This window comes from Geotrypetes seraphini, chromosome 2 (genome assembly GCF_902459505.1).
Source record: "Geotrypetes seraphini chromosome 2, aGeoSer1.1, whole genome shotgun sequence".
In the NCBI taxonomy this organism is placed as follows: Eukaryota; Metazoa; Chordata; class Amphibia; order Gymnophiona; family Dermophiidae; genus Geotrypetes; species Geotrypetes seraphini.
Genome location: NC_047085.1, coordinates 324,698,964 through 324,724,689, shown reverse-complemented (window position 1 = coordinate 324,724,689; position 25,726 = coordinate 324,698,964). Strand labels below are relative to the sequence as shown.

Below are 25,726 nucleotides of genomic sequence, written 5' to 3'. Positions count from 1 at the left end.
AAAAAATTGAAAAAATTTTCCAACAGCCGTTGGAAACACGCGGCTTCTTAGCTCCGCGGAAACTAAGAAACTGGGGACCGCGCGCCTTCGTCAGGCAGGAAGGCACTCGCGCATGCGCGGTGCAGCCTAACTAGAACTTTCTAAGTTCTTAGAGTGCAATCACTCTAAAACTGTCCATACCGGGGCTCCGTCGGTGCCGTCACCCATCAGTCAAGAATATGCTGCCTTCTTGTCCTGGGATAATCCAAGGTACCATTGTATTTGGATTTATGCATTTTATGTTTTATTTTGAGGATGGACTTTTTATTTACAGATATTATCTACTTATATTCTTTATGTATTCATTTATGTATGGTTTATCTGTAGAATTTGCTGACTGCTGATGCAGGCAATGTTTTGCTAGAACATGGCCATATTAAGTCCTTAAATATGTGCCATAAAATTGAGGATTAAAGACTATTTGGTTCTAACACTGAATCATTTGTCTTTATTTATACCTCGTTTTTTTTTTGAGGATCTTGTTCATTAACATGGTGCTTTATCCTTCTTCTCTACATCACACCTGAAGTCCCAGGGTCAGATTGAATTGAATGATCGACTAGAGAAGAGATTGTCTCAACTTTAGCATTACTTGGATGACATCTGCTAGGTTCTCAGTGGCCTGAGACCACTGGGAAGCTAGGGTGCACTGAGCTTCTTTCAACTGGAGACATGCCATGGGTGTGACATGCATTGTGGAGTCCAAGTGGCTAATCTCAACATTACATTACATTAGGGATTTCTATTCCGCCATTACCTTGCAGTTCAAGGCAGATTACAAATGGTTTGTCCAGAGACTAGAAGTATTTAGGGAGTAGATTGTACATTTCTTAGAGTTGTTAAGGATTACATCTGAGTTGACATGATATTAGAAGTTCATATGTATTAGTTGCAGGTGATGCAGGTTCAGTTTTATGTGGTTTATGAATAGAAGGGTTTTTATTTCTTTTTTGAAGGTTTTGTAGTCTGTGGTCTGTGCCAACTGCTTTAAAATTGCAAGGCTAGAATCACTAAGGTGTCTGCCCTCACTTGGGGTAGGTAAGCTCAAGTCTGCAAAGTATCTAATAGGGTTTCTACATACTCCAAATGCTGAATAGGAAGTAGGTGGGTAGTTTTATCACTAACCCTAGTAGCTCCAGCACCTAAGTAGTTCTGCGCACAGACTCTGAAGCCCCTTCCTCATCGGCCAGATAGGGGAAAACATATACCCCAGACTGCTACAAATGCTGCATGCTAATACTGCTAGATACCCTGGGAGTTGATGTGATGCCAAAAGGCAGACTACCACACTGGTAGTGGTGTTTCTCTTTTCAAAATCTGAGATACTTCCTGTGACTGGGAAACATTAAATTATGGATGTAGGCATCTTACAAGTACAGAGAGCGTAGCCAATCTTTTTCCTGAAGCATGGTGAGGAGAGTGCTCAAGAAATCATTTTGAAATATTCTTTGAACAGGAATTTGTTAAGTGTCCTTAAGTCTAGGATGGGACAAAATCTTCCCATTTTCTTGGGTTTAAGAAAGTACCTTGAGCAAAATCCATTCCCTTTTTCCCTCCCGTGGAACAGATTCAACGGTATTGGCCTGTAAAAGGGCAGAGATTGTGTGAGGACAGCTAGGTAGAATGCTCTCGGTGGGCAATTTGGAGGTCTTTGATAGCAATTCAGGTGTAACTGTGAAATATTTGAAGAACACTGGTCGAAGGTTACAAAGGGCCACTTTTGATGGAAAAAAATCCAGCCTCTCCCCATTGGTAGACCATGTTTATTGGCCAGCTTCAGAGGGAGAGATTCTGCAACAGTCAACATACTACATACCAAAGAGTTCATGTAGAGCTGATAGGATTAGATATAGGAAATAAGCACTGAGACCTAAAACGTTTTCTCCCAAAATAATCCAAATGTCTTGGCCTCTCTATTTGGGGGAGCTTAGGCAAAGTCCCAGAGCTTTTGACTTGGTAGAGTGGATTCTACCAAAGTGTGGTGAGGAATTTGGCACTTCTCAATTCGAGAACCTTCTGGATACAGTACTGCACATCCACCTTTTTGGGTGCGACATACACTGAGATAGGAGTTTCCCAGTTCTTCATCAGTGCATTCGATAGATAGGGTGCAATGGTACAATGACCCCTTCATTGGAAGGAGGGCCCTTAGTCCAAGACATCTCCTCAGCCCTAGGCTACTCCTCCAAAGCCATTTCCTGCACAAAACCTGTGAAAGACTTAGGTGGAGACTTTCTTCTCTCTTGAGGTGGTGAAGCATCAGAAGGGACTCCATATGACAACTGCTCCGAGAATAATGTGGAATCTTAACTGAGCCGCATGAGCATTCCCAGTCAGACTCCTCTTCCAAATCTAAATGAAATTAGAAGGTCTCAGTCTGCCTTAGCATAGTGAGTCGATGCCGAGATACAGCTCTATTTGACTCCAGCGAAGCTTCCTTCCTCAATGTCAAAGGAGGTACTGCATGTGCTTGTAGGCGATGTCTACGGTGTGTTGGAAGAGCAATGCGGGAAGAGGCCTGGCAAGACACGAGGTAGAAGATGTTCAACATCCTAAGTCCTTTGATCATTCTTAGAAAAGCTTCAGGAGTAAATCTTCAGGAAAGGAAGATATAAATATCAACTATTATAATGTTGAAGATAATAAAGAGGAGACAGATCCAGAAGTTCCTGGTAGAATCGAATAACAATGTTGAAGTTTTGCAGAAGGACCCTACCTCTTCACTCTATTCGGTGAAATCTTTTGAGGAGCTTTGACTGTACAATTTAGATTTTGAATCTTTTGGATAGAGACCTAACAACTGAACCTGAATCTGGAACTTGCTTCCAGCTTGGACTTGGAAAAGTGACCCCTGAAGAAGAGATAGGATTATGGGAAGAATAACCCAAATCATAGTTACCGGATGTTAGCACCCAAGAAAAGGATCTGGGTGCTATAGTAGACAATACCTTCCACCCAATGTGTGGCGGCGGCCAAAAAAGCTAACAGGATGCTAGGAATTATTTATAAAGTGATGGTTAACAAGACTAAGAATGTTATAATGTCCCTGAATCGCTCCATGGTACGACCCCACCTAGAATATTGCATTTAATTCTGGTCTCCTTAGCTCAAGATATAGCGGCACTAGAAAAGGTTCAAAGAAGAGCGACCATGATAATAAAGGGGATAAAACTTGTCTCGTATGAGGAAGGACTAAAACATGGCTCTTCAGCTTGGAAAAGAGATGGCTGAAGAGAGATACGATTGAAGTCTACAAAATCTTGAGTGGAGTAGAACGGGTATGAGTGGATCGATTTTTCACTCCATCAAAAATTACAAAGACTAGGGGACACTCGATGTTACAGGTAAATACTTTTAAAACCAATAGGAGGAAATATTTTTTCACTCAGAGAATAGTTAAGCTCTGGAACGCATTTCCAGAAGCTGTGGTAAGAGCGGATAGCGTAACTGCTTTTAAGAAAAGTTTGGGCAATTTCCTGGAGGAAAAGTCTATAGTCTGTTATTGAAAAAGACATGGGGGAAGCCATTGCTTGCCCTGTATCAATAGCATGCAATGTTGCTACTCCTTAGATTTTGGTCAGGTACTAGTGACCTGGATGGGCCACCGTGAGAATGGGCTACTGGGCTTGATGGAACATTTGTCTGACCCACTAAGGCTATTCTTATGTTTCTACAAGCACTTCATTCCAACAGGACTGTGTTCTGATGGACCACTGCTATTCTACACATAGACTCTTTCTAGACACTGATCACACTGATGCCTATTTATTGAAATAAATTACATGATTGTACAGACATCTTTCTTGCCTTTACTTTGTTTTTCACATATTCCAAGGCAAGAATCTTCTTCATTTTCTCCTGCACTTGTGCAGACCACCGGCACCTCTTGAGGCACCAATGTCAAGGATCATTCCACAGGCCTCATGTGTGCTTCAAGAGGAACCGAGGGATGAGCCTCAACTGGTACATGCATCCTTGATGCCCAAGTGGGCTGCAGTTAAAAGATTTGAGATAGCTCCTTCCTGAAAATAGTTGGAGATGGGCATTGGCAAAGGCCAGGAAGCCAGTAGAGGGACAGCCTAAGAAGGCGTTGGTGCAACAGAGGCAGGGACTGGCTGCCCTGAGTCTTGCACATGGCATCTCCACTACAGAGGTGAAGCTATCCTTTTGATGTCTAAGTTTCTTGGTTATTGAAGTCTCCAATACTTGGGCTTCTCCCAATTCTCAGCATAGCAGTCCTTTGGTGCCCATGTGAATGTGGAACTTGTATACATCTTCGGTGTCTGGTGCAATGCTGCCTGGTCCCAGGGCCAACAAATAGCACCTGATGTCAGGTGAGGTGGAGAACACCTCAATGTCAGTGCACTCCCAGTGTTTCCGGATGTTTGGCCTGCCATCGATGTCGATGCTTCTGATGCCGAAGTCAATGGACTGGACTTCAAGGAGGAAAACAGCTTCTCCTATTGAACCTGCCACATTCTCTGTGTCCTCAACTGCATTTGCAAACAGAGAGAACAAGAGATAGTATTATAATCAGATCCAAGGCACCCAATGCACTGGGCGGACCTCTTAAAGCCACTGGGGACGTTCGACATAAAAAATATATTTATTGAGGCTAAATTAAACTGCTCAATTTTGTAGCAAAGAACGGTATGCTTAAATTACTGAGTCTCTGGCCTAAGTATAGGCCTAGCACAGCTGGGGGGGGGAATCACTTAAAAAGCTGTAAAAACTAAAGAAATACATGGGTTAGGTATAAAATAGAAATGGATACAAAAATAAAGGAAACTGAAAACCTGAACAGGAAGGCACAAGTACACATGCAAAAAAATGCTAAAGTGAGAGAACATACAGACATGTCCTCTCTGCTTTGTGGATAAAAGAAGAGTGAGGAACCTGTGCTCAAGTGAGAAGGTATCCCCACATGCACAGTACGGTGCTGCTAGAAGCTTCTGCATTAAGTTACATTAGCTCCATGCTGGGCTCCATCAGATGTCGCCCAGCTGTGAGAATGAGGCCCGCTCATCTTCAGAAAAATATATTTATCAGAAAACTTTTCCATAACCTAGGCGGGCCTTTGGTATCATTGCATTTTAAAGCTCAAAATTTATTTCTTTATTTTAAAATATAAAAAAAGAAATTAATTTTAACCTCCAGTTATAAAGTAGATTTACCTGCACTATGCGACTCCTATTCATATAGTTTATTTTATAGCAGATATCTACTGGGGGAAGGTCTACTTTGGGACAGATTAATCAAATGCTTCAAATACCAGTATAAGCAAATGAGAAATGCAAATTGGACACTTTGCATTGAAAGGGGTACAAAGCCTGGGTGCTGCTGGGATTTTTTGTACTCACTATATTGCCTTGTGTAGCTTCTCCCAGGAGCCCTCCAAAAGTGATTACAGGAGACATACAGGCACAGTATAGGAAAAGAATCGAGGCCAGGCACTGCAGACTTAATGCATCCTTGAAGTCACTCAAGTAAAAAGGTGCTTTCCTTTTGATGTCAAGTACCAAACCACCAAAAAGCCTAAATAGGTGAGATGAAACTTGTCAAACTGTACACTATAGGGCCAACTCTGCTCTGAAATGACATAGACTGTGTAAGTCTTACTCCCGAGTGCTTATAGCATAGCAAGAGTTAAATTTAATATTCCAGTTTCAATTTAAAAAATAAAGTTTACAAAATCTTATTCTTAATTGCATAATTGTAGGGAAAAAAAAAAAAATCAAAGATTTTGTAAAACAGACCTTTAGGTTATATGTCCTATGGACTTCCAGGTCACACTTGCCTATCAAAGGTGATTTTATAAAAAAATAAAGCCCATAGTTAATTATAAATCTCTCCTCTCCAATCATAAAACTGTTTTAAAGGAGTCATTTTTGAATGAAATCTCCAATTTTTTTAGCTTCTGTTAATATACTTGCCATCTTATGAGGCGAGATCTATAAGATGTGGCCAAGTAGCTTGTTAACAGGCAACACCTAATCCAAGGGTCAAAAGGTAGAACCAGTACAGATTTTATATCAACAGAAATGGCTTCTTGTTTTGTGGGAACTGAAACAAGAACATCTAGGCTGCCAGTGAAAAATGCCACCTCACTCTGATTAAAATCACTATACTTTTTCAATTGGTATTTAAAGATAAGACTATGCAAATATGATCTGGAAGTAGCAAAACAGATTTGTCAAACCTCAAAAAGATAATGAGCATGGAAGCTATTTAAATGTAATCATTTATATAGGCAATTATTATTCATTTCAATACACTCATATTAGCAAAACATGATTTTATTTTTTTAGACAAGAAACATTTTAAAGCAGCAATACCACATTATTTTGCTTCTTCATACGTGTGAACTGCTATCGAACTAAGTCTTGTAAACTATTTTTTGAATCAAATAATAAACAGTACTTTATAGACAGTTCTTCACAGATATTGAAATAAACAGTTTGGCTTCTCTGCTCTTCTAGGGAACTATGAAACAAAAATAAATGTTCTATAGTGAATGATATCTGCTTATCTTTAGGATCAACTACGTTCTGGAAGGTCAAAGCAACAGGACCATATAAATATTAAAACTTTTTAAGTTTCAAAACTCCATAATATATAAAGTCTTACTACAGTAGCTGTTTTATCACAACTTGTAAAAACCCAAGGTTTTATGTAGTTCTTTCAAAGATGTGACGGCCCATTTTAAACACGTAAATGAAGTCCCCTCTCCATAACCTCAGTATTAATTCAATAAATAGAAAGTACTAAAGACAAGTGGCCTAACCCATTTTTTTTATACCTGAGGTGGTTGGCCAGCTACCCACATGGCTGAGGGGATAGTCCATTCAATCTCATGTAAAAATCTATGACATTAATTGGCTTTTATGAGCCACTTATCTATAAGTAAATATTGATGTTTTGATATACTAAATCCATGTGTGTATGTGTATTATCTGAGCTGAGTGGTAATATATAAATAAAACTTTCTATTTGACATTTTTATGCTTCAATTTTAGGGTTTATAGATTTGGGTGCAGATTTTTTCTGTAAGTACTGTATATTAAAGGATCATAATTATTAAAATCTTTTAAATAAAATATAACTTCAGATTTTTATTTTTTTTCCAATTAGTTTTCTCTCCATTTTGTTTTTAGGGTTTTCTCACCTGTTGCTTGTTTGATTTTCCTGTCTTCAATAAGGCTTCCTAACTTGGGCATCATGCCAAAATCTGTCAGAAATCTTATATATATATATATATATATATATATATAGACTGTGATAGACAGTTGCATGTTTACATCTATACAATCTCAATAAAGTGTAACATTTTTTAAAACTCTTTATATGAAAGTTGTTTATATTAAAAATTTAGGATAATTTAGCTGGCCTCTAGAGTAGAATGGTCCAAAAAAGATCAAGTTTGTGGGACATGACCTCCACAAGTCTATTTTTGTTCATGTTTGGCCACTGTTAATTATGCTAAATTATGAATATTTAGAGATTGCTCAATGTTTGTTTGTTTTTAACTTAATACATAAATAGCAAGCACAGAATTTATATTAATTTTCCATTAAACCTGAATTGTGAGCAATGCACATGGAAAGATGTTAATACATACTGTGTTACAACTGAAAATTGGCTTGTTGGCCTAAAAATTTATTATGTATTATTCAATGTTCAGTGATGACTAGTAACTAATGTCATTATTCCACAGTAAACACAAAGAGGGGCATAATCAAAAAAAGCGTCTAAGTCCCCTTTTGGTCTAAGACCCTAAACGTTCAACCCAGAAGCAGGGAAAGTGTCCATAACTAAAACAAACGTCCATGTTTTGATTATGGCCTTCCTCTGCCTAAACACCCAATCTCCACTATGTCTAAGGTACACCCATGCCACGTCTACACATTTTAGCCATAATGAAACAAAACAACGTCTAAGCCACAAACGTCCAACAGAAGGGCTTTTAGGCGAAGGAGGAGCAAGTCCTTCGCCTAAAAGCTGGATTCTGTAACCAGTGTCTGTTAAAAACAACACCGGTTACAGAATCCCCCCCTCCCCACAACCATCCAGGCAGGAGGGTGTCCAAGCCTTCATGCCATGGCAAACCTCGACCCCCCCTCCCAACAACATCGGGGCAAGAGGGAGCTCAAGCCTTCTTGCCCCAGCCAACTGCGGCACCCCCGACATATCGGGGCAAGAGGGAGCCCAAGCCCTCTTGCCCTGCTGCAGCCACGACCCCCCCGACTCGATCGGGGCAAGAGGGAGCCCAAGCCCTCTTGCCCTGCTGCAGCCGCAACCCCCCTGACTCGATCGGGACAGGAGGGAGCCCAAGCCCTCCTGGCCCAGGCGACCCCCACCCCCACACCCCACTACATTACGGGCAGGAGGGATCCCAGGCCCTCCTGCCCTCGACGAACCCTCCTCCCCCAACGTCCGCCCCCCCCCAACCAGCCCATGTGCCTCAGGCCCCGCCCCCAGGAAGGGCCTAAGGCTCCCGGGCCTATTCTAATTGGCCCAGGCGCCTTAGGCCCCACCTGTGGGCGGGCCTTTGGGATGGCTGGGCTAATCCGGCTTCATTCTGCTGGTGGCTGCCTGCCGGACAGGCGGGTTTGGGCACCCGTCTGTCCGGCCAACTTCAAACCAGGTACGGGGAAGGGGGGTGGGGGGGGGTCGGCCGGGGGGTCGTGGGTCAGCCGGGGGGGGGGGCAGTCGGGGATTCTGGGGGGGCGGACATTGGGGGGAGGGGGGTTCATCGAGGGCAGGCCTGGGATCCCTCCTGCCCGTAATGTAGTGGGCGGTGGGGGTAGGGGGTCGCCTGGGCCAGGAGGGCTTGGGTTTCCTCCTGGCCTGATCGAGTCGGGGGGGTCGCGGTTGCAGCAGGGCAAGAGGGTTTGAGCTCCCTCTTGCCCCGATCGAGTCGGGGGGGGGGGGGGGGGTCGCAGCTGCAGCAGGGCAAGAGGGCTTGGGCTCTCTCTTGCCCCGATATGTCGGGGGTGCCGCGGTTGGCTGGGGCAAGAGGGCTTGAGCTCCCTCTTGCCCAAATGTTGTTTGGGGGGGGGGAGTGATGCATCGTGTCAGGAGAGATGCCTCATCTCCCCTACCGCGATGCCATCACTCCTCTACCCAAACTGCCGCGGGTAGCGGCAGTTCGGGTAGAAGAGTGATGGCATCGCGGTAGGGGAGATGAGGCATCTCTCCTGACGCGATGGTTAGGTTGCCGGGCCGCTGAACTGATGGCACCAGCAGCCATCAGCTCAGCAGCCCTTTTCTCGGCACTTAGACCTGGTTTTCTTTCGTCTAAGTCAAACAGGTCTAAATGTTGACTAAACTGTTTTGGTTATAGGTGTTGTACGCCTAGGTGTAGGTCGGCCCACCTCCCGCCCTTTCCCCTCCTCTAAACAAACCTCTTTTCTCTCTGTGCGTTTAGAGGCAGGGGAAAGGCCTAAGCTGTTTTTAGATACGTCTAAAAACCTGCTTTGGTTATGGGTACTTGGACGATCAGGCTTTCTGATCATCCAAGTAGCCATTTAGGACACTTTTTAGACGTTTTTGTTTTTTGATTATTACCCCCAAAATGTTTTTATGTGGTTTTGCAGCAAGTTGGCTAGGTCTTTCTGTGCTGAGCAACAAGGTGAAGGAGGAGCTGCTTCTGCTCCTCATTCTTTGTGAGACTTGAATTATATTGATGCATTAAGGCAATTGCTCTTTCAGCAGAGTCAATGACTACTATCATTGATGATGACTGCTTCAAATACTAGTAGTTTGGATCATCTCTCCAGTTTGCAGGATCTTTAACCAAAAATTATTGAGCCTTTTCATGTCTGTTTGTGTCAAGAACACCAAAGAAGACATAAAAATTCTCTTTATTATACATGATGACAGGCCGATGGGATCGAGCGACTCTGGAGGGAGTCGAGATATTTCACTAAACATGTGGATTGTTGAAGTTGAAGGTTTGCAATCATCTTGGATTTTACTTCAATGCTTAGTCTGTCATCAAAAAAGGCCAGACTAACCAAAATATATGACCAGTACCCCAATGTTGGAGTGGGTCTCAGGGTTCCTTCTTACACATTTGGTGGTTTTGTCCTAAAGTTACAATGTTTTGGGAATAGGTTATGGATTATTTTTTTTGAGGTACTGGGCATCTCAATGGACAAACTGTCTGTGATGTGAATGCTGTCTGCTGAATGTCACCCCTCTGGCATTACTGCCCTGTCAGCACAAATGGGTCACCCAAGTAGTGACAACTAGCTGCCTTGTAGTGGTGGCAGCCTGGAAAAAGCAGGAACTCCCCCTTTTGTATGGTGTCCTTAAGAGTAAACCATATATCTTTGATGTCCAAATTGACAGCTCTTCTTAGAAATAGACTCTCTCATTTCCAGAAAGTTTGGGCTCCCTTTCTTGTGGTAGAAGGATACTTTTCAGATTTGACTTGTTAGGTCCGTAGACTCTTTAAGTGACATTGTCTAGCTAGATGAAGAGCTACAGCACATAGAACATAAGAAGTTGCCTCCACTGCGTCAGACCAGGGGGTCCATCGTGCCCAGCGGTCCGCTCCCGCGGCGGCCCATCAGGTCTGTGACCTGTGAAGTGGTTCCTGCCCATTTCTATAACCTACCTCTGCTTCTATCTGTACCCTCAATCCCCTTATCCTTTAGGAACCTATCTAAACCTTCCTTGAACCCCTGTACTGTGCTCTGGCCTATCACAACCTCCGGAAGCGCGTTCCATGTGTCCACCACCCTCTGGGTAAAAAAGAACTTCCTAGCATTTGTTCTAAACCTGTCCCCTTTCAGTTTCTCCGAGTGACCCCTAGTACTTGTGGTTCCCCACAGTCTGAAGAATCTGTCCCTGTCTACCTTCTTTATGCCCTTCAGGATTTTGAAGGTTTCTATCATGTCTCCTCTAAGTCTCCGTTTCTCTAGGGAGAACAGCCCCAGCATTTTCAACCTGTCAGCGTATGAAAAGTTTTCCATACCTTTTATCAGTTTAGTCGCTCTTCTCTGGACTCCCTCAAGTACTGCCATGTCCTTCTTGAGGTACGGCGACCAGTACTGGACACAGTACTCCAGGTGCGGGTGCACCATTGCATGATACAGCGGCATGATGACTTCCTTTGTCCTGGTTGTGATACCCTTTTTAATGATACCCAACATTCTGTTCGCTTTCTTTTAGGCTATCGCACACTGTGCCGATGCTTTTAATGTTGTGTCCACCATCACCCCCAGGTCTCTTTCAAGGTTGCTCACCCCTAGCAATGATCCCCCCATTTTGTAGCTGAACATCGGGTTCTTTTTCCCTACATGCATGACCTTGCATTTCTCTATGTTAAAACTCATTTGCCATTTTTTTGCCCACTCTTCCAGTCTCGTTAGGTCCCTTTGTAGGTCTTCGCAGTCTTCCGTGGTTCTAACCCTGCCGCAGAGTTTGGTGTCATCAGCAAATTTAATAACCTCACATTTTGTCCCCGTTTCCAGGTCGTTAATAAATATATTTAACAGGAGCGGTCCCAGCACCGACCCCTGTGGAACTCCGCTCGTGACCCATTGCCAGTCTGAGTAATGGCCCTTTACTCCCAACCTCTGTTTCCTGCCTGCCAGCCAGTGTTTGATCCATCGGTGGACATCTCCTTGCACCCCGTGGTTCCACAGCTTCTTAAGTAGTCGTTCGTGAGGTACCTTGTCGAAGGCTTTTTGGAAGTCAAGGTAAATGATGTCTATGGATTCCCCTTTATCCATCTGGCTGTTTATTCCCTCAAAGAAGTACAGTAAGTTCATGAGGCACGACCTTCCCTTGCAGAAGCCGTGTTGGCTAGCCTTCAGTTGTCCATTGTTTTCTATGTGTTTGCAGATTGTGTCCTTAACCAGTGCTTCCATCATCTTTCCCGGGACTGAGGTCAAGCTCACCGGCCTGTAGTTTCCCGGGTCACATCATACGTGGAACCTATGGTTGTACTTTTATGTCCTTTTGCTATTGTCTGGTGTAATACAGATTTTTTTTGTATTTTGCTTCATATGGTTCAATAAAGTTTATAAATTTTTTAAAAAAAATCTGATTAGTACCACACAGATGCAGCCTTGGTAATAGCCTTGTTCAGATATTTCTGGTGTTCTGAAAGCAGAAGCAAGTCATTGAGTGGTACTTTTACAGGAAGAGGTGCAAGTAGCAGATGTAGATGAGACTAACAAAGAGAACTCATTCTTTGATGCCCTGCCTTTCTTTGGCAGTAAGAGAGAACTGAGGCTGGAACACAAATATCTTATTCCTAAAGAAGGCCTTCACCATCCACCATGCATGGTGGAAGGTCCAAGGTGCTCAGAGTAATGGCTTCGCTTTATCTGAATCCGGGTAGCCACCAAGAAAACTTAGAGCTCAAGAAGCTCTTTGTAGTCTTCCCTTGAATGTGATGAATTCAAAGCTGTTCTGCAGAAAGTAATAAGTTAACAGTTTCAAACCACATTGTTGTAAACAGCCAGCCAAATTATGAGGATATTGTAGTACTATGAATGACCTCTAAATTTGCCCCAAACTACTTCAAATTTTAACCATTTCTTACCTACATGAGGTAGAACATATTCAGACTTGTAGAGGCATGTTCGTATGAGGCTCACTTTTTACCTTAGGACCACCCTATTCTAGAAGGTATTTATAGTGCACTCTTAATTATTTATATATGTCTTTCCATTTACTCTACTTTACTGTTTTTGCATTTGGACAGCCTTTTATTTGAACATATGATATGCATGAGAGAGATCTGCATACAATGGCTGTAGTGCGCTTGTAAATCTCTCTCATGCATATTCATTAAGGATACCCTGAAAACCTGGTCTCAAGGAATGAACTTGGACAAGCCTGCTGTAAGGTATGTGTAATGTGCTAAATATATATATTTTTTTTAATGTGCAAAAATCATGTAGTATCTATTCAGTCATTTTTTTAAAAACTATTCAATTAAAAGGTTAAACTGCCTTGAAACAAGAGATGCCTTCTGTTAAATAACTTTTTTATTTGAGTAGCTGTACTGGATAAGTTTTTGTACTTGCAAGAGATGCCAGACTGATGGCACTACCATCTGTTTAGGTTTTCTATGCAAGAGCTGTATAAGTTCATAGGTTTCCCATCCTGTTCTCCAAGTACCACCTCTAAGAATAAAAGAATTCATTCACCAACCAAAACCGAAAGCAATTAGCACCTTGATGACAATTAAGATGGAAGATTCCAACACCTCTCCACTATGACAGAAACCATAGATTCTTTCTTCAAAGTGTGACCTATGTTCCAAAATTCAATATATAGATCTATGGACAAATCTTTTGTTCCAAGTAAGAAAAGAGTAGCTATCACAACTTGCAGACAAATAGATTACCTAGACCTGTTGCTGTTGCCTTCCAGAGCCATAAAAATAAATTTTATACCTCCATCTGAGGGCAGGTCATGTTTAAAAAGGGAAAAAAAAAACCCTATGCAGCTAGATGTTGTATGAAATGAAAAATTCACTTGAGCAAAAAAAAAAAAAAAAAAAGACAATATTGAATGGCGAAAGACATCGAGTAAAATACTTAATGCTGCTTTAATGCTATATGAAAGCACATAAGTGGAACAAATGAGGTGTTATGATTTTATTTGTGCATTAAAGTATTTTACACCACCACTGCTGTATGTTCAACTGATGCTCTGCTGCTATACACCCAGAAATCCATTACAATACTACTGAATGTTGCAAGATTCTCCTGGAGGTCAAGCAGGATACCAGTCCTCACAAGTGGGTGATGTCATCTAATGGAGCTCAAAGTTAGAGCACTATTTACAAAGCTGTAGAGCTTTCGAGTGCTGTATCATGCATGTGTGGGGACTTCCATGTCTACATTCTCAAGCAAGGTCACCTGGATTCCAATCTTTCCACATTGGTGGGTTAAGTTAGCTCTTTTGCCTTTAAAGGTTGCTTTTTCAAAGGGCTTACTTCACATTGTCTTGGCTTGGTTTTTTTGTTAGTACTTTTCTAGCTAGGGAGTGGAGGAGAGGCCTAGTATTTAGAACCCTTGCCTTGGCATCCTGAGGTTGTGGGTTCAATCCTCACACCGCTCTTGTGACCCTAGGCAAGTCACTTAACTCTCCATTGTCTTAGATTGTTAGCCCACCAGGACAGATGGGGAGAAATACTTAAGAGTATCTGAATGTAAACAACTTTGAATAGAAATGGTATATAAGAAATATAAATAAATAAAAATTATCAAGTCATTTTTATTTCACAATGGCTGTTTTTCAACCACCAGCACAAAAAGCAAAGGCAGCAAGTGTCCTCAATAAATACATTTAGTGTGACAGCATCATATTTGGCAAACCACTCAAAATGAATGCCCGGAGCCATGCTACCATACACCCTGGTGTTCTGGTTTGAGACCAACATGAGCATATAGTGGGTGGGGGCTAAATGTCTCCCTAAAGTACAATAAATGTCTATTGGCATCAGTAATTCTGAACTCCAAAGGACATAAAGCTGCAACAGACACTGGCAATGCATCAAAGTAGTATTACTCCATAGACATTGAACATTGACAGAGATAAAACCAGATAAGCCTCACTTGGGGCTAGTAAAGGATTCTACCAAGTCAATATCAAATGGCACTGAAATGAGTGTCAGCTAAAAGATGAAGAGATAATTGATTCTAATTTATGCATGTTCAAGGAAATAACCCAAATCTTGACAGAAACCATTCCATCTCTCAATCATCGCTTAGAGGACCAGTCCTCCTCTGCAAACCAGTCCTCAGGTACCTTTGTTCAGCCACAGACGTAGTTCATGTGGCCCAAGAGGATATCAGTACTCTTAAGGGTTGTCGCATGGCTTCAGAATCAGCATTGTTTGCGTTTTGGTTAGATGGCCTGCATCATGATTTTGAAGATAATCTTGTAATAATGAATTTGAAACTGTGCCTATTGTGCTTGGTAGCATAGATCCAGCAAGCTTGTCTCCAAAATTTATCACATCATTTAAATGACAGAAATCAAATGAGTCACAAGCTGCGATAAAGTAGGCTCACTTCAAAAGCTTTGCAACTTTGTGAATGTCAAAAAAAGACTGTGAGAAGTCTTAGCTAGAGGATTTGAAGTCAAAGGCTTGAGTTCAATGTGAAGGGTTAGGCTCTACCCTAAGTAGTCAAGTTTCTCTGTACTTTATTAAAGGAAGCATGTCTGAAACTGTTTGAATAGAAACATTGTTTTAAGAGATAAGATTTCCTGCTTCATAGTAACTTTGCACTAAAGATGGTTTCAAAAAAAAACCTTATAATCTTCATTGAGAACTACAGAATACACTGAAAGATTGAAATTTTTTGTTAAATATGTCAACATTTTTTTCTTGAAGTTTTCTTTTTCTTCCCCAGTTTAAGATTTGGGAGCATTTTTTGTTTCAAGTGTTTTGTGGAGATTATTTATAGACCAATGATATGCCCTATAAGTAGCCTGAAAAAATATAATTGGAGTGGTGGGTTTTGAGGTCCTTGTTTCTTCAATTTTTTTTAGAACGTCTGTATTTAACCAGTGTGGTATAGTGCTTCTGCTTTTGAGTTATAGAAGAAAAACAATTTGGGATTAATGAAGGTATAGCCCCTGCCTCCTCTCAAAACATATTTAGTTACCCGGCCAGTGAGAGGGGATTTCAGTCTCAATACTATTTACGGATGACAGTTATTTGTTCACTAGCTACTGCTGAACAAAAAGGAGACATTACGTTCTTACCTGCTAATTTTATTTCTGTTAGCTTGTAGACTGGTATAGTCCTTACTAGAAAATTACACGGTGGCTGTTGACTACCCATCCCAGCGGCTGTAAAAACTCCACCTCCCAAGCTGTGACCCAGGTGCTCTCTTGTAACAACTTCGCTCGAATCAACATCGTCCAGGTAGGGATGAACTAGAATGCCCTCTTTGCACAATGCTGCTGCGATGACCACCATCACCTTGGTGAACGTCCGAAGAGCCATGGCCAGACCAAAGGGAAGTGCACAGAACTGATAATATTGCCCCAAGATTGCAAAGAGCAGGAAGAGATGATGGGAGGCAAGAATAGAAATATGCAAGTAGGCCTCAGTCAGATCTAGACAGGTCAGAAACTCTCCTGGCTGAACTGCCAGAATCACAGACCGCAGAGTTTCCATGCAGAAGGAAAGCATGTAAAGCGCCCTGTTGACCCCCTTCAAATCCAGGATGCCCTTCTTTCTTTGGCACCACAAAGTAAATCGAGCACCAACATGTGCCCCAGTCCCTCGGGGGAAGTGGAACCACTGCGTGGAAATCCAACAATGTTTGAAGGGTCTGCTTCCACACCACCTGCGAGGGAGAAGCGAGAAAACGATCTGGTAAGGAACAAGCAAACTCCAGAGCATAACAGTCCTGAATCACCTCCAGAACACACTGATCAGACGTGATGTCTGCCCACTTTGGATAAAAATCCCTCAGCCAGGCACCCACCGGAACCAAAACGGGTGCCAGCAAGAAATCATTGGGCAGGATGGGTGGCAGGGGACCCAGTAGAGGCACTATCCACACCACGGCGGGCCCCTTAAAAGGACTGCATGCACTGGAAGAACCTGCCTCTAAAGAGCTCAGGGGACTGAAAAGAGGCAGCCCCTCGACCAGGGCAGAAACGGCAGAAATCACATCCATGAGCAGCACCACCTCGAGCCAGCAGCCCAGGCCTATCCTCAGGTAAACAAGGCACTTTAGAATCAGTGAGAGTCTGAACCAACCTGTCCAGGTCCTCACCAAATAAGAAAGATCCCTTAAAAGGAAACTTTGTCAACTTAGCTTTGGACGCCGAGCCTGCCAACCAAGCGCGAAGCCAAAAAGTACAGTGAGCTGCCACTGCAAATGCCAACAACTTAGCAAAAGCTCGCAAGAGGTCATACATGGCATCTGAAAGATAAGAAAGCACCCAATTCAATCTTTGCCACCTCGCGTTTGAGCAATTCCCAATTTTCAGTTTTACAGTCAAGGACATGCTCGACCCAGCGAAAACACGCCTGAGCCACCAGCCTGCCACATATTGCTTGGACCACCAGAGCTGTCACATCAAAACTCTGTTTAAGGAGAGACTCCAACTTATGCTCCTCCGGGTCCATCAAGGCTGCACCACCCTCAACAGGCATGGTATGCCTTTTAGAGATGGCCGAGACCACTGCGTCCATTATAGGCGACATCAGATTGTCCCTATCTCCTTCAGGAATGGGATACAGGCGGGGCATGGAGCGCGCAAAATGAAAGAGAGCTTCCGGTACCTGCCACTGTGCGAGCCTAATATCCCTAATATCCTGATGCATAGGAAAAGAACGGGAAGCAGAGCGGATCCCCTTAAGCAAGAGGTCCACCGTACGCGGGGGCTCCGACACGGTGTCCTCAAAATGCAAAATCGAGGAGACCTGAAGAATTAACTCATGAAGCTCTTCCCGCTGAAAAATGCGCACCACAGACGTATCTTCACCAGCTTGAGCGGTGCTCGAACCTCTTGTTAGCAAAATCTGAGCCCCCAAGAGGATCCTGGAAATCTCCCCATGGGTCCAGGTCCTCATCAATAACATCTTGCTCCTCTGGACAAAAATCTTCATCCCAAGAGACCCTCGGGCGTTTGGATGAGGAGTAAGGGGGGGGGGGGCAAAACCACCGCTGTATGGACTGCACCAGGGAAGACGTCGAGGGCAAGACGTCGAGGGTAAAACGTCAAGGGTAAAAAACGTCGAGGGAAACCCCCAAACCCCCCCCCCCAAATGGACAAGGAACCTCCAGCCGCCAGTACATAAGCTTTATAAAGTGCTAACATAAATTCAGGGGGAAAACCCTCCCAATGGCCCCAAGGGACTCCCTGCCCCAGCAGGGGACCTTGCCATACCTTGCCCCTGTACTTCCAGAATAGGGGGAAGGTCACCTGAGGTAACTGAGATGAAGGAGGTGGTTCCCGCTGAAATTGGACCTGAAACTTCCAAAATCGGAGATCCTGTGGCCTACCGCGTTTGAAAAGCCTGGGACTTTCCTGACGATGAGGCCGAGGAATCGACTGATGCGAAAAGGGAATCTCCATTCATTCCGGCGGCAAAGGAATCTTTTTCTCCCCGACAGTCGGCAGGTGGGGAACCCTCAGCATGGCCGTCGAGGGAAGCCTGGCTTCCCCGTAATCCAAAGCCGACTTGTGAGGTACATGCGTCGGGGTGCTTTGGCCGCCGGCATCCACTGCTGATGAGGCTACCCCACCGCCTGCACAACACTTGCACAGGCCGGCCACGAGTACCTCACGTCTGGAGCACAATGAGCATTTTTTCCCTTTAAAAGTGCTCATTGTGCTGAAAACTGCCCTAGCAGAAAGAAAAGTGCTGGTTAGATGAGAAAATACAGTTAAAAGGTAGTTTTAAAGGGAAATGAGCCTTTTAGACCGGCACACCTCAGGACTTTGCCTTTTTTTTTTTTACAGAACAAGATTCCAAGGCTCTCAAAGCTGGAGGGCTGACCAACCAGGGGGCCAGGTGCCAATGGCTGAGGCACCTCTACAAAAATATGGGGAGGTGGAGGAAGGTGGGGGAGAGACCCAGCACGAGACCCACCAGGTGTAACACCCCCGAGGTCGGATGGATCCCCAAACAGGACCCGTCCAAGCTCTATGCGGCACAAAAGGGGAACCCAGGAGTCCAAAACAAAATTCCAACAGTAACTAAGATGGGAGCCGATCTAGTCTTACCCACTTGCTATGAAGACTAAGACAGACTGAGTTGCTAGGTAGATTCTAGCCTGATATACATGTTTGTGCTCAGACTCCACCTGCTGGTAGCAGTAAGGCATATAACCCATTCGTAAGGACTATACCAGTCTACCAAGCGATACAGAAACTCCATTTGAATAGTAGATTCCAACTAAACATTCACACCCCTATTTCTATTTGGATGGGATTCACAATGCAACAGTAGAATCCCATACCATCCCCAATAGAGCCCTTTCTATTTCGAGGTATGTCCACATCAAAACATGATGTCTGGCCCATGGACATTCAGATTCTTCTGTTTTCCTCTCTTTTTAAAGGTAATCTGCATCAAGGCTTCTCAATTGTAGAGACTACGATCCTACTTATCCTCAGAGAAAGCAAATTACTTACCAGCAAAAGTTTGTCATACACGTAGAACTACTCTTCTTTCATTTCCAACTTTAAAGGGATGTCAGTTTAAAAGATTTCTTGATAAAACTATCTTTTCAGGCTGGGGTTTGGAACAAAACTTTAAAGTGTTTTGTTTCTGAACACATTTTCTTATCAAACATTTAGAAGATCATTGAAGACCTATTTATTTGACAAATTTGTTTAACTATTCTAACTATGTTCTCAAGCTAATGTAGATGTAATTTTTGCTGCATTTTTTAGAAGTTTCTCTTGATGCAAGGTACTGTCAGATAAAAAAATAAATTTATTATTATTACCTGCAAAAATTGTTCTAAGAGACAACTAGATACTAGCCCTCATAAAACCTGTCCTATTCTAAAGAGAAGCTTCTCCTAATGGCTTTGCATGGAAATATGGCCATATAAAACAGAGTAACTCCTACACATGTGAAGTAGAACTCTAAAATGATTTACTGCTTCAAAAATACTGCTTTGATCTCAAGCTCCATTAGATATCGCCCACTTAGTGATAGTTAGAAAATGTCAAGATAATGAGTCAAATCATGGAGGAATTCTTGAATTATTTGCCACAATTTCTGAACAATTAAAAATAAATCTTTGTAAATCTTGAAACTAAAATCTTTTTAAATGGTTTTGATAAAGGTTATCGTCAAAGCAACCTCACCTTCCAGTTCTCTGCAGCTCTGGCCCAGCATGATGAGCTTCTTCTTTAATTGTCTCACCAGTGGCAGTTGATCCATTTGGAAATGTAGGTACTTTTCTCTTTTCCTAGGTCATAGCGGAGAATAAGGAGAGAGAAAAGAAAAAGTACATTCTTAAACACGAGTAATTTTTTGCATGAAATCCTAGTTTACTAGCTTTCAATGATAGTTAACAGCCTAGCCCAATCATTTATGTTATCTCATGTGGGAGATTCATAGTTTCCCTAAGCTCTTGCTATCAAAATGCTGGACATACTGAAAACAACTTCAAAGTAGTATGGAACATAGTTGAAAGCACACCAAGAGTCAGCCCACTTTCTGCCTGCCTTCCTCATGTCCACCTCCTGCCACACCCAGCTTACCCTTAAACCAGGTATTCGACCTTGCAGCCAGCAGCAGCCCTACTGAAAGGCTGCCTGTGGGCTGCACGGGGCCTTTCCCTCTGACCTGGCTTGCCCACTTCTGATGTACCTTCCATTTATTTAGAAGGATGCAGTCAGGTTAGAGGAAAAGGTCCAGTGAAGGCTTCAGGCTGCAGGGCCAGAGACCTGGTTTAAAAGTTAAGACAGCTACAGCTGGGGGGCATCATCAAGCTGTGATTGGATATAGGGAAGGAGATGCTAGACAGTGGGGGGGGGGAGAACAGTCAGATCTGGGGGAGAGAGAGAGTGTATGATCATTGGATCTAGGGCTGAGGGGGAAGGGAGGGAGGAAAAGAAATAGAGCATTGGAACTCGGGCTATGGGTGGGGAGGGAGAGAGAGAGAGAGAGAGAGAGAGACAGCAAGTGCATTGGACTTGGGGATGGGAAAAAAAATATTGGGGAGCTCCCTGGAGACTTGGGCCTCCTCCAAAGCTGCATTACCTGTTCACTGGGTGCTAGGGTAGTGAAGCCATGTAAGCCAAAGAAATCTGCTGCCTGGAGTTGCCCCCTACCCTTCCTCATACTGCCTCAGAAATGGAGAAGTCAGCAACATACCTCCAGCCACCGACACTTGCACATTTCATGTGTAATCTGAGCATGCTCGGTGAGTGCCAGCATCAGTGCCTAGAGGCACCCCAAGAAGGTAGCTTTGCCAATGGATTTCTTTGTTTGGCAGGCTTTTGGCATCCCCACCAGTAAAAGGTATGATGCCCAATGTTGGGAGTAAGCATACAAGGTTTACAGGAAGCCTGTAGACACCAAAAATTATCTTAGATATAACTGCAGTCACCCCACTCGCCTCAAGCAATCTTTGCCTGTTATCCAATTCCTCCACATAAGCAGCATTTGCTCCACCATGGAGTAATACAAGATCCAAACCAAGATTTTGTATGACCATTTTATCCATCAGGTTTATCCTCATCAGGTTATACATTCATTAGAGCCTTGTATGCTAATTGCGATCTTTTACTCAGTCCCAATAATGCTCTTGAGGAACAGAGGTTGGTATGCGTTCTGACTTTTTCAGATCAGGCATCTACCATAGGCACCTATTACAGTTACACCAAGCATTTCAGGACTTGACTTGTGTGGCTTTTGTGAGGCCTAAAAATATGGGGGATTATGTGGTGCATTCCAGATTTTCTTCAAATTCCAGAAATCATTTCTTTACAGGTCAACATGATTCTTGTTGACATTGTGAAATTGGTTCTACAACTATAATTTGTGATACTTGGACCAATCCGGGTACCACTAAAAAAACAGATTGAAAAGTTTTATGAACTGTAAATCAGCATGAGTTATTTACATCATTATTTGCCCCTGCTCTTTGGTGTATATTGGACGCACCCAACAAGCAGCACGTACTCGCTTGATTGAACACAGAAACAGAATTAACACCAAATCTATGACTTCCCCCACTGCACAGAACTTTTCCCCACTGCATAGAACTTAAATCACACTTTTCTTGATTTGAAATGGTATGTAATCGAAAAAATTCCTGTGGGGATAAGTTGTCTCGGCTTCAACTTAGAGAGCAGTTCTGGATTTTTGAACTTCAGAGTGTACATCTGGGAGGTTTGAATGACTATTGAATGAAACTGCGTTATTTGATTTATCAGTTTTTCACATATATAAGTTAACCAGCTGGTTTTCATTCATTTATTATGTCATCAGGTTTTTGACGTCATTACATCTTTCTGATTTAGAAGTGTAGCCTTGGGGTGTTTTTCACTTGTGCAGCATCTTTCATTTTTGCCGGCCACATCGCTGGTGATTAACATTGGAACTCAGGAGCAATGCCAAGGTTCCCTTTGAAGAGGGTTTTATCTACCCAAAATGGAGCATCGTAGAACTGAACATTGAGCACATTTCCAGTAATTTTTCCAGCTATTCAGTTTCTTATATAACTACAGGAGATAAGTACCGTGTTCCTTTTTGGAGTTTTTACTTCCAGCTTTGCAGTTTTCAATAGATTTTCAGGCATTGGATTTGAACGCTTATATATAATTGATTTAAAGTTGGACAGTCACAGCTTTATTTATTTTTGTTTTATTCACGTGTTGCTTCACACTATACACAAGAGAGTTCTGGGGATGTATCACAAATATCATCCATTTTGGGTTTATTATGTGTCAACTCTGAGTTAGGGGTTTGGTTCCCCACACAAGAGTTGTGACTGAGGACGCTTCACATTCATTATATATTTTTCCATATTTTTCATCTCTTCATATCACTGGAGTATTTTTGAGCTGTGCTGTCCCACTTTATCTCTCTTATATCTTTGAGAGAATTCTCCGGTATTCCAATTTAAACATTCTTTCATACTGGGTTCAATTTTTTAATGTGGGTAGACAGAGAAAATATGTGGCCCCCCCAGCTCCTCCCCCCGGCTTGCTGGCTATGCTCCAACTTTAATCACATGGTTAATCGTAAGATTCACATTTTTAATCAAAAATGCAGCCCTAATTTTTCATCTTATGTTAAATTAAAGAGTGCAGGGTTGGCTCAAGGTAACCTGCTGCCTGAGATGAGGGATTGGATGGTGCCCCCAACAATCTCCAGCTCCTCCTCAGAACTACAAATAGGAAATAAGGTTGCTAGGACTGAAAAAAAACAACAAACTGACAACAAACTGACAGGAACTAAGCAATTAAATGTATTACAAAATTATGAAAATACATAAACCATAAACAGTATATTTATATATAATATGTAACTAAAACCAAAAGAAACAGCCTGATGGGAGTCAAACAGAAGAAAATTGTGCAGTTCATTTCACTAGGGTTAAGCCCTCTGGTGCTGCTGCTGCCACTGTGGCCTAGATGCACACTTGTTGAGGTCTGGAGTAAGGAGCACTTACGTATTCACAGATGTCAATTTTATGTAATCATATGCATCATAATTATTCATTACTGGGGTATTCCTAGGTCAACCAATAAAATGCTCCCACATGGAACTCCGTTCCTCAGATAATCTGCTTTTATCTGTATCCCTCTCAACTGCCAATTCCATACCATTTCTTTCATCTAGGTACCTCGTATGCCTGGAATAAACTACCTGAGTTCTTCCATCATGCCTCTTCCCTTACCTTAAAAGCAGACTAAAAACTCACCTTTCTGATTTAGCCTTCAATCCATAACACTCTGCCTACTGCTCACCACTCTAGCCAGCTGATTATTCAATCCCCCTAACTGTTGTATCCCTATTCTGGATCCTGTTTGTCTTCTTGTCTGTTTAGATTGTAAGCTCTTTCAAGCAGGGATTGTCTCCTTTATGACTCTGTACAGCACTGCTTACGTCTGGTAGTGCTCTAAAAATTAATATTAGTAGTAAGGTACAGAACAGAAATAGAATGTTTCACTTTACAACTCAACCATTGAGGAGTAGTGGCTCGTGGCCAGTAGGGGGTGATGTCTATGGGACTGTAATGGAATGGATGTCAGGACATGATAGTGCAATATTTTGTAGAGTTTTTCTACAAAAGTGCTTGTTTTTCTTATGATTCTGGGTAACTAGTGAGATACAAGCATATGTGTTAGTTCAGGCCACGCCCAATAGAAGCGTATGAAAAATTGGTGAATAAAAATCTGAATATGGATGTAGCCAGAGCCAGAAAAACACACTACAGATTAATATTAAGGAAAAGAATAATAATATTCTTTTTATGTAGATCATAGAGGAAATCAGGATATACATGGACTCCATTTTGTTCTCTGTCTTTCTGTATCTTCTGCTTGGTTTTTACTCCATTTTGTGTTCGGCCTGTGTCCCTTTTGTTTAGTTTTCCTGCTTCTAGCCTCGTGGTTCTAATTGATACCAGATGTGCCTTAGGCTGGTTAGGAAGAGCATATTAGATTATGTATCTCAAACTGAGATATCCCAAACTGAGATATAACATGTATTAAATATGAATGACATATAATGTGTGAAGCTATGAATGTATGGATAAGGGGCCCCTGAAAGTGTGATATGTGTATGGATGTGTATTGAACAAAAGAATTGGTTTTGGAAAAAACATATTATATATATTTGCAACCTAAAGAAATTTAAAGGAAGCCTGAGCATAACATCTGGAAATAATTAGTCAGAGACTGCTGTTCCAGTCTCCAGGATAGAGGAAGGTTTCTGTGTTAGTATCAATGAAATTTGAAGCTGTCAGCTCAGGGAGAGGGGGAAACAGCCCCTCCTTTTTTCTCCGAGGCTGAGAATATCTCAGCACTTAACAAATGCAGGTTCTCTTAATATACCTTTTTGGAAAGGACAAAAAGAATATTGGATATGTAATAAAATATTAACGTATATTTAGAAATGAATGTAAACAAAACAAATATGATTTCTGAAACTTTTAAACATGTAAAGGAATTTTCTTTGTCTGAATTTAAAGACCACCTCTGTTTTTGCTCTGTATTTGGTTGGCCCACGACCAATGATGTCATACTGGACTAAAGGTATATAAAGGGGAGCTTCGAAGTATCGAGCTGAGTTCGTTATTAGAAGGCCAGCATTTTGGCAACTATAACGACCTCCCGCTAACGCAACTAGTCTTTTGAGTTTCATGATGGAAAAATAAAAGCAATAAATAAATATTTATATTTTGGTAAAACTTGCGTTATGCGTTCATTTTCCATATTTTTGTTATTTTTTGTACACCTTGAGTGAAAGCTAGCAGCTTAATTGGCAACTGCAGCTTTATGAGTGCACTGGTGTCTCATGGTCCATGCTCACCATACAAACAGCTGTCAAATCAGCGACAGCAATACAAATGTTATACAGTGTCTGATAGTAGAACACAAAACCTTACACAGACACGTAGAAGCTTACTATACCATATCAGACAAGTTAAGAACTCAGAGGAAGATTCTGAAATGTTAATAGTAAAATCCGATGGACCATTACAGCCGCTACTGTTAATGATTTCAAAAAGATGAGTCATTCTTTAAAAAAACATGCATGCAAATGAAGTTGGCTGATAGTAGAGGAGGGTCGCTACTTTTGCATGTGCCTGGTACTCACCAATGGGGAAAGCTTCTCAGAGGTCTCAGGTCTCAGTAGGAGATACGCTAGCCTCCAGCGACCACAACATAGTATGCTTCAACCTTAGGAAAGGCTTCCCTAGATCAAACATGAAAACAAAGGTACTCAATTTCCGGGGCACAGACTTCGCACACATGGTAGATTTCGTCCATCGGACGCTGCAGGACCAAGCGGAGACCGATGATGTAGAAGCTAAGTGGTTAACACTGAAATCAACCATACATGAAGCAACTAGCCGCTTCATAAAATCAGTAAATAAACGACAAAGAAACAATAAACCCCAATGGTTCACCGTGGAGATCTCGCACCTCATTAAGGAGAAGAAAAAAGTGTTTCTCTCCTACAAGCGCACGGAGAAAAGAGAGGCAAAAG

At 42.4% G+C, this 25,726-nt stretch overlaps 1 protein-coding gene across 5 annotated transcripts in view; it reads right to left on the bottom strand.

Moving 5' to 3' along the window:
* SLC4A7 (solute carrier family 4 member 7) overlaps window positions 1-25,726 on the bottom strand; it is a 363,361-nt gene that overhangs the window by 123,677 nt on the left and 213,958 nt on the right. For all 5 annotated transcript variants that reach the window (XM_033930147.1, XM_033930146.1, XM_033930149.1 and 2 more), the window contains 2 exons: window positions 19,861-19,964; window positions 5,400-5,574 (listed from right to left, as the gene is read on the bottom strand). In XM_033930147.1, coding sequence (XP_033786038.1) covers window positions 5,400-5,574; window positions 19,861-19,964 — 279 coding nt within the window. The remainder of the gene's footprint in view (window positions 1-5,399; window positions 5,575-19,860; window positions 19,965-25,726) is intronic.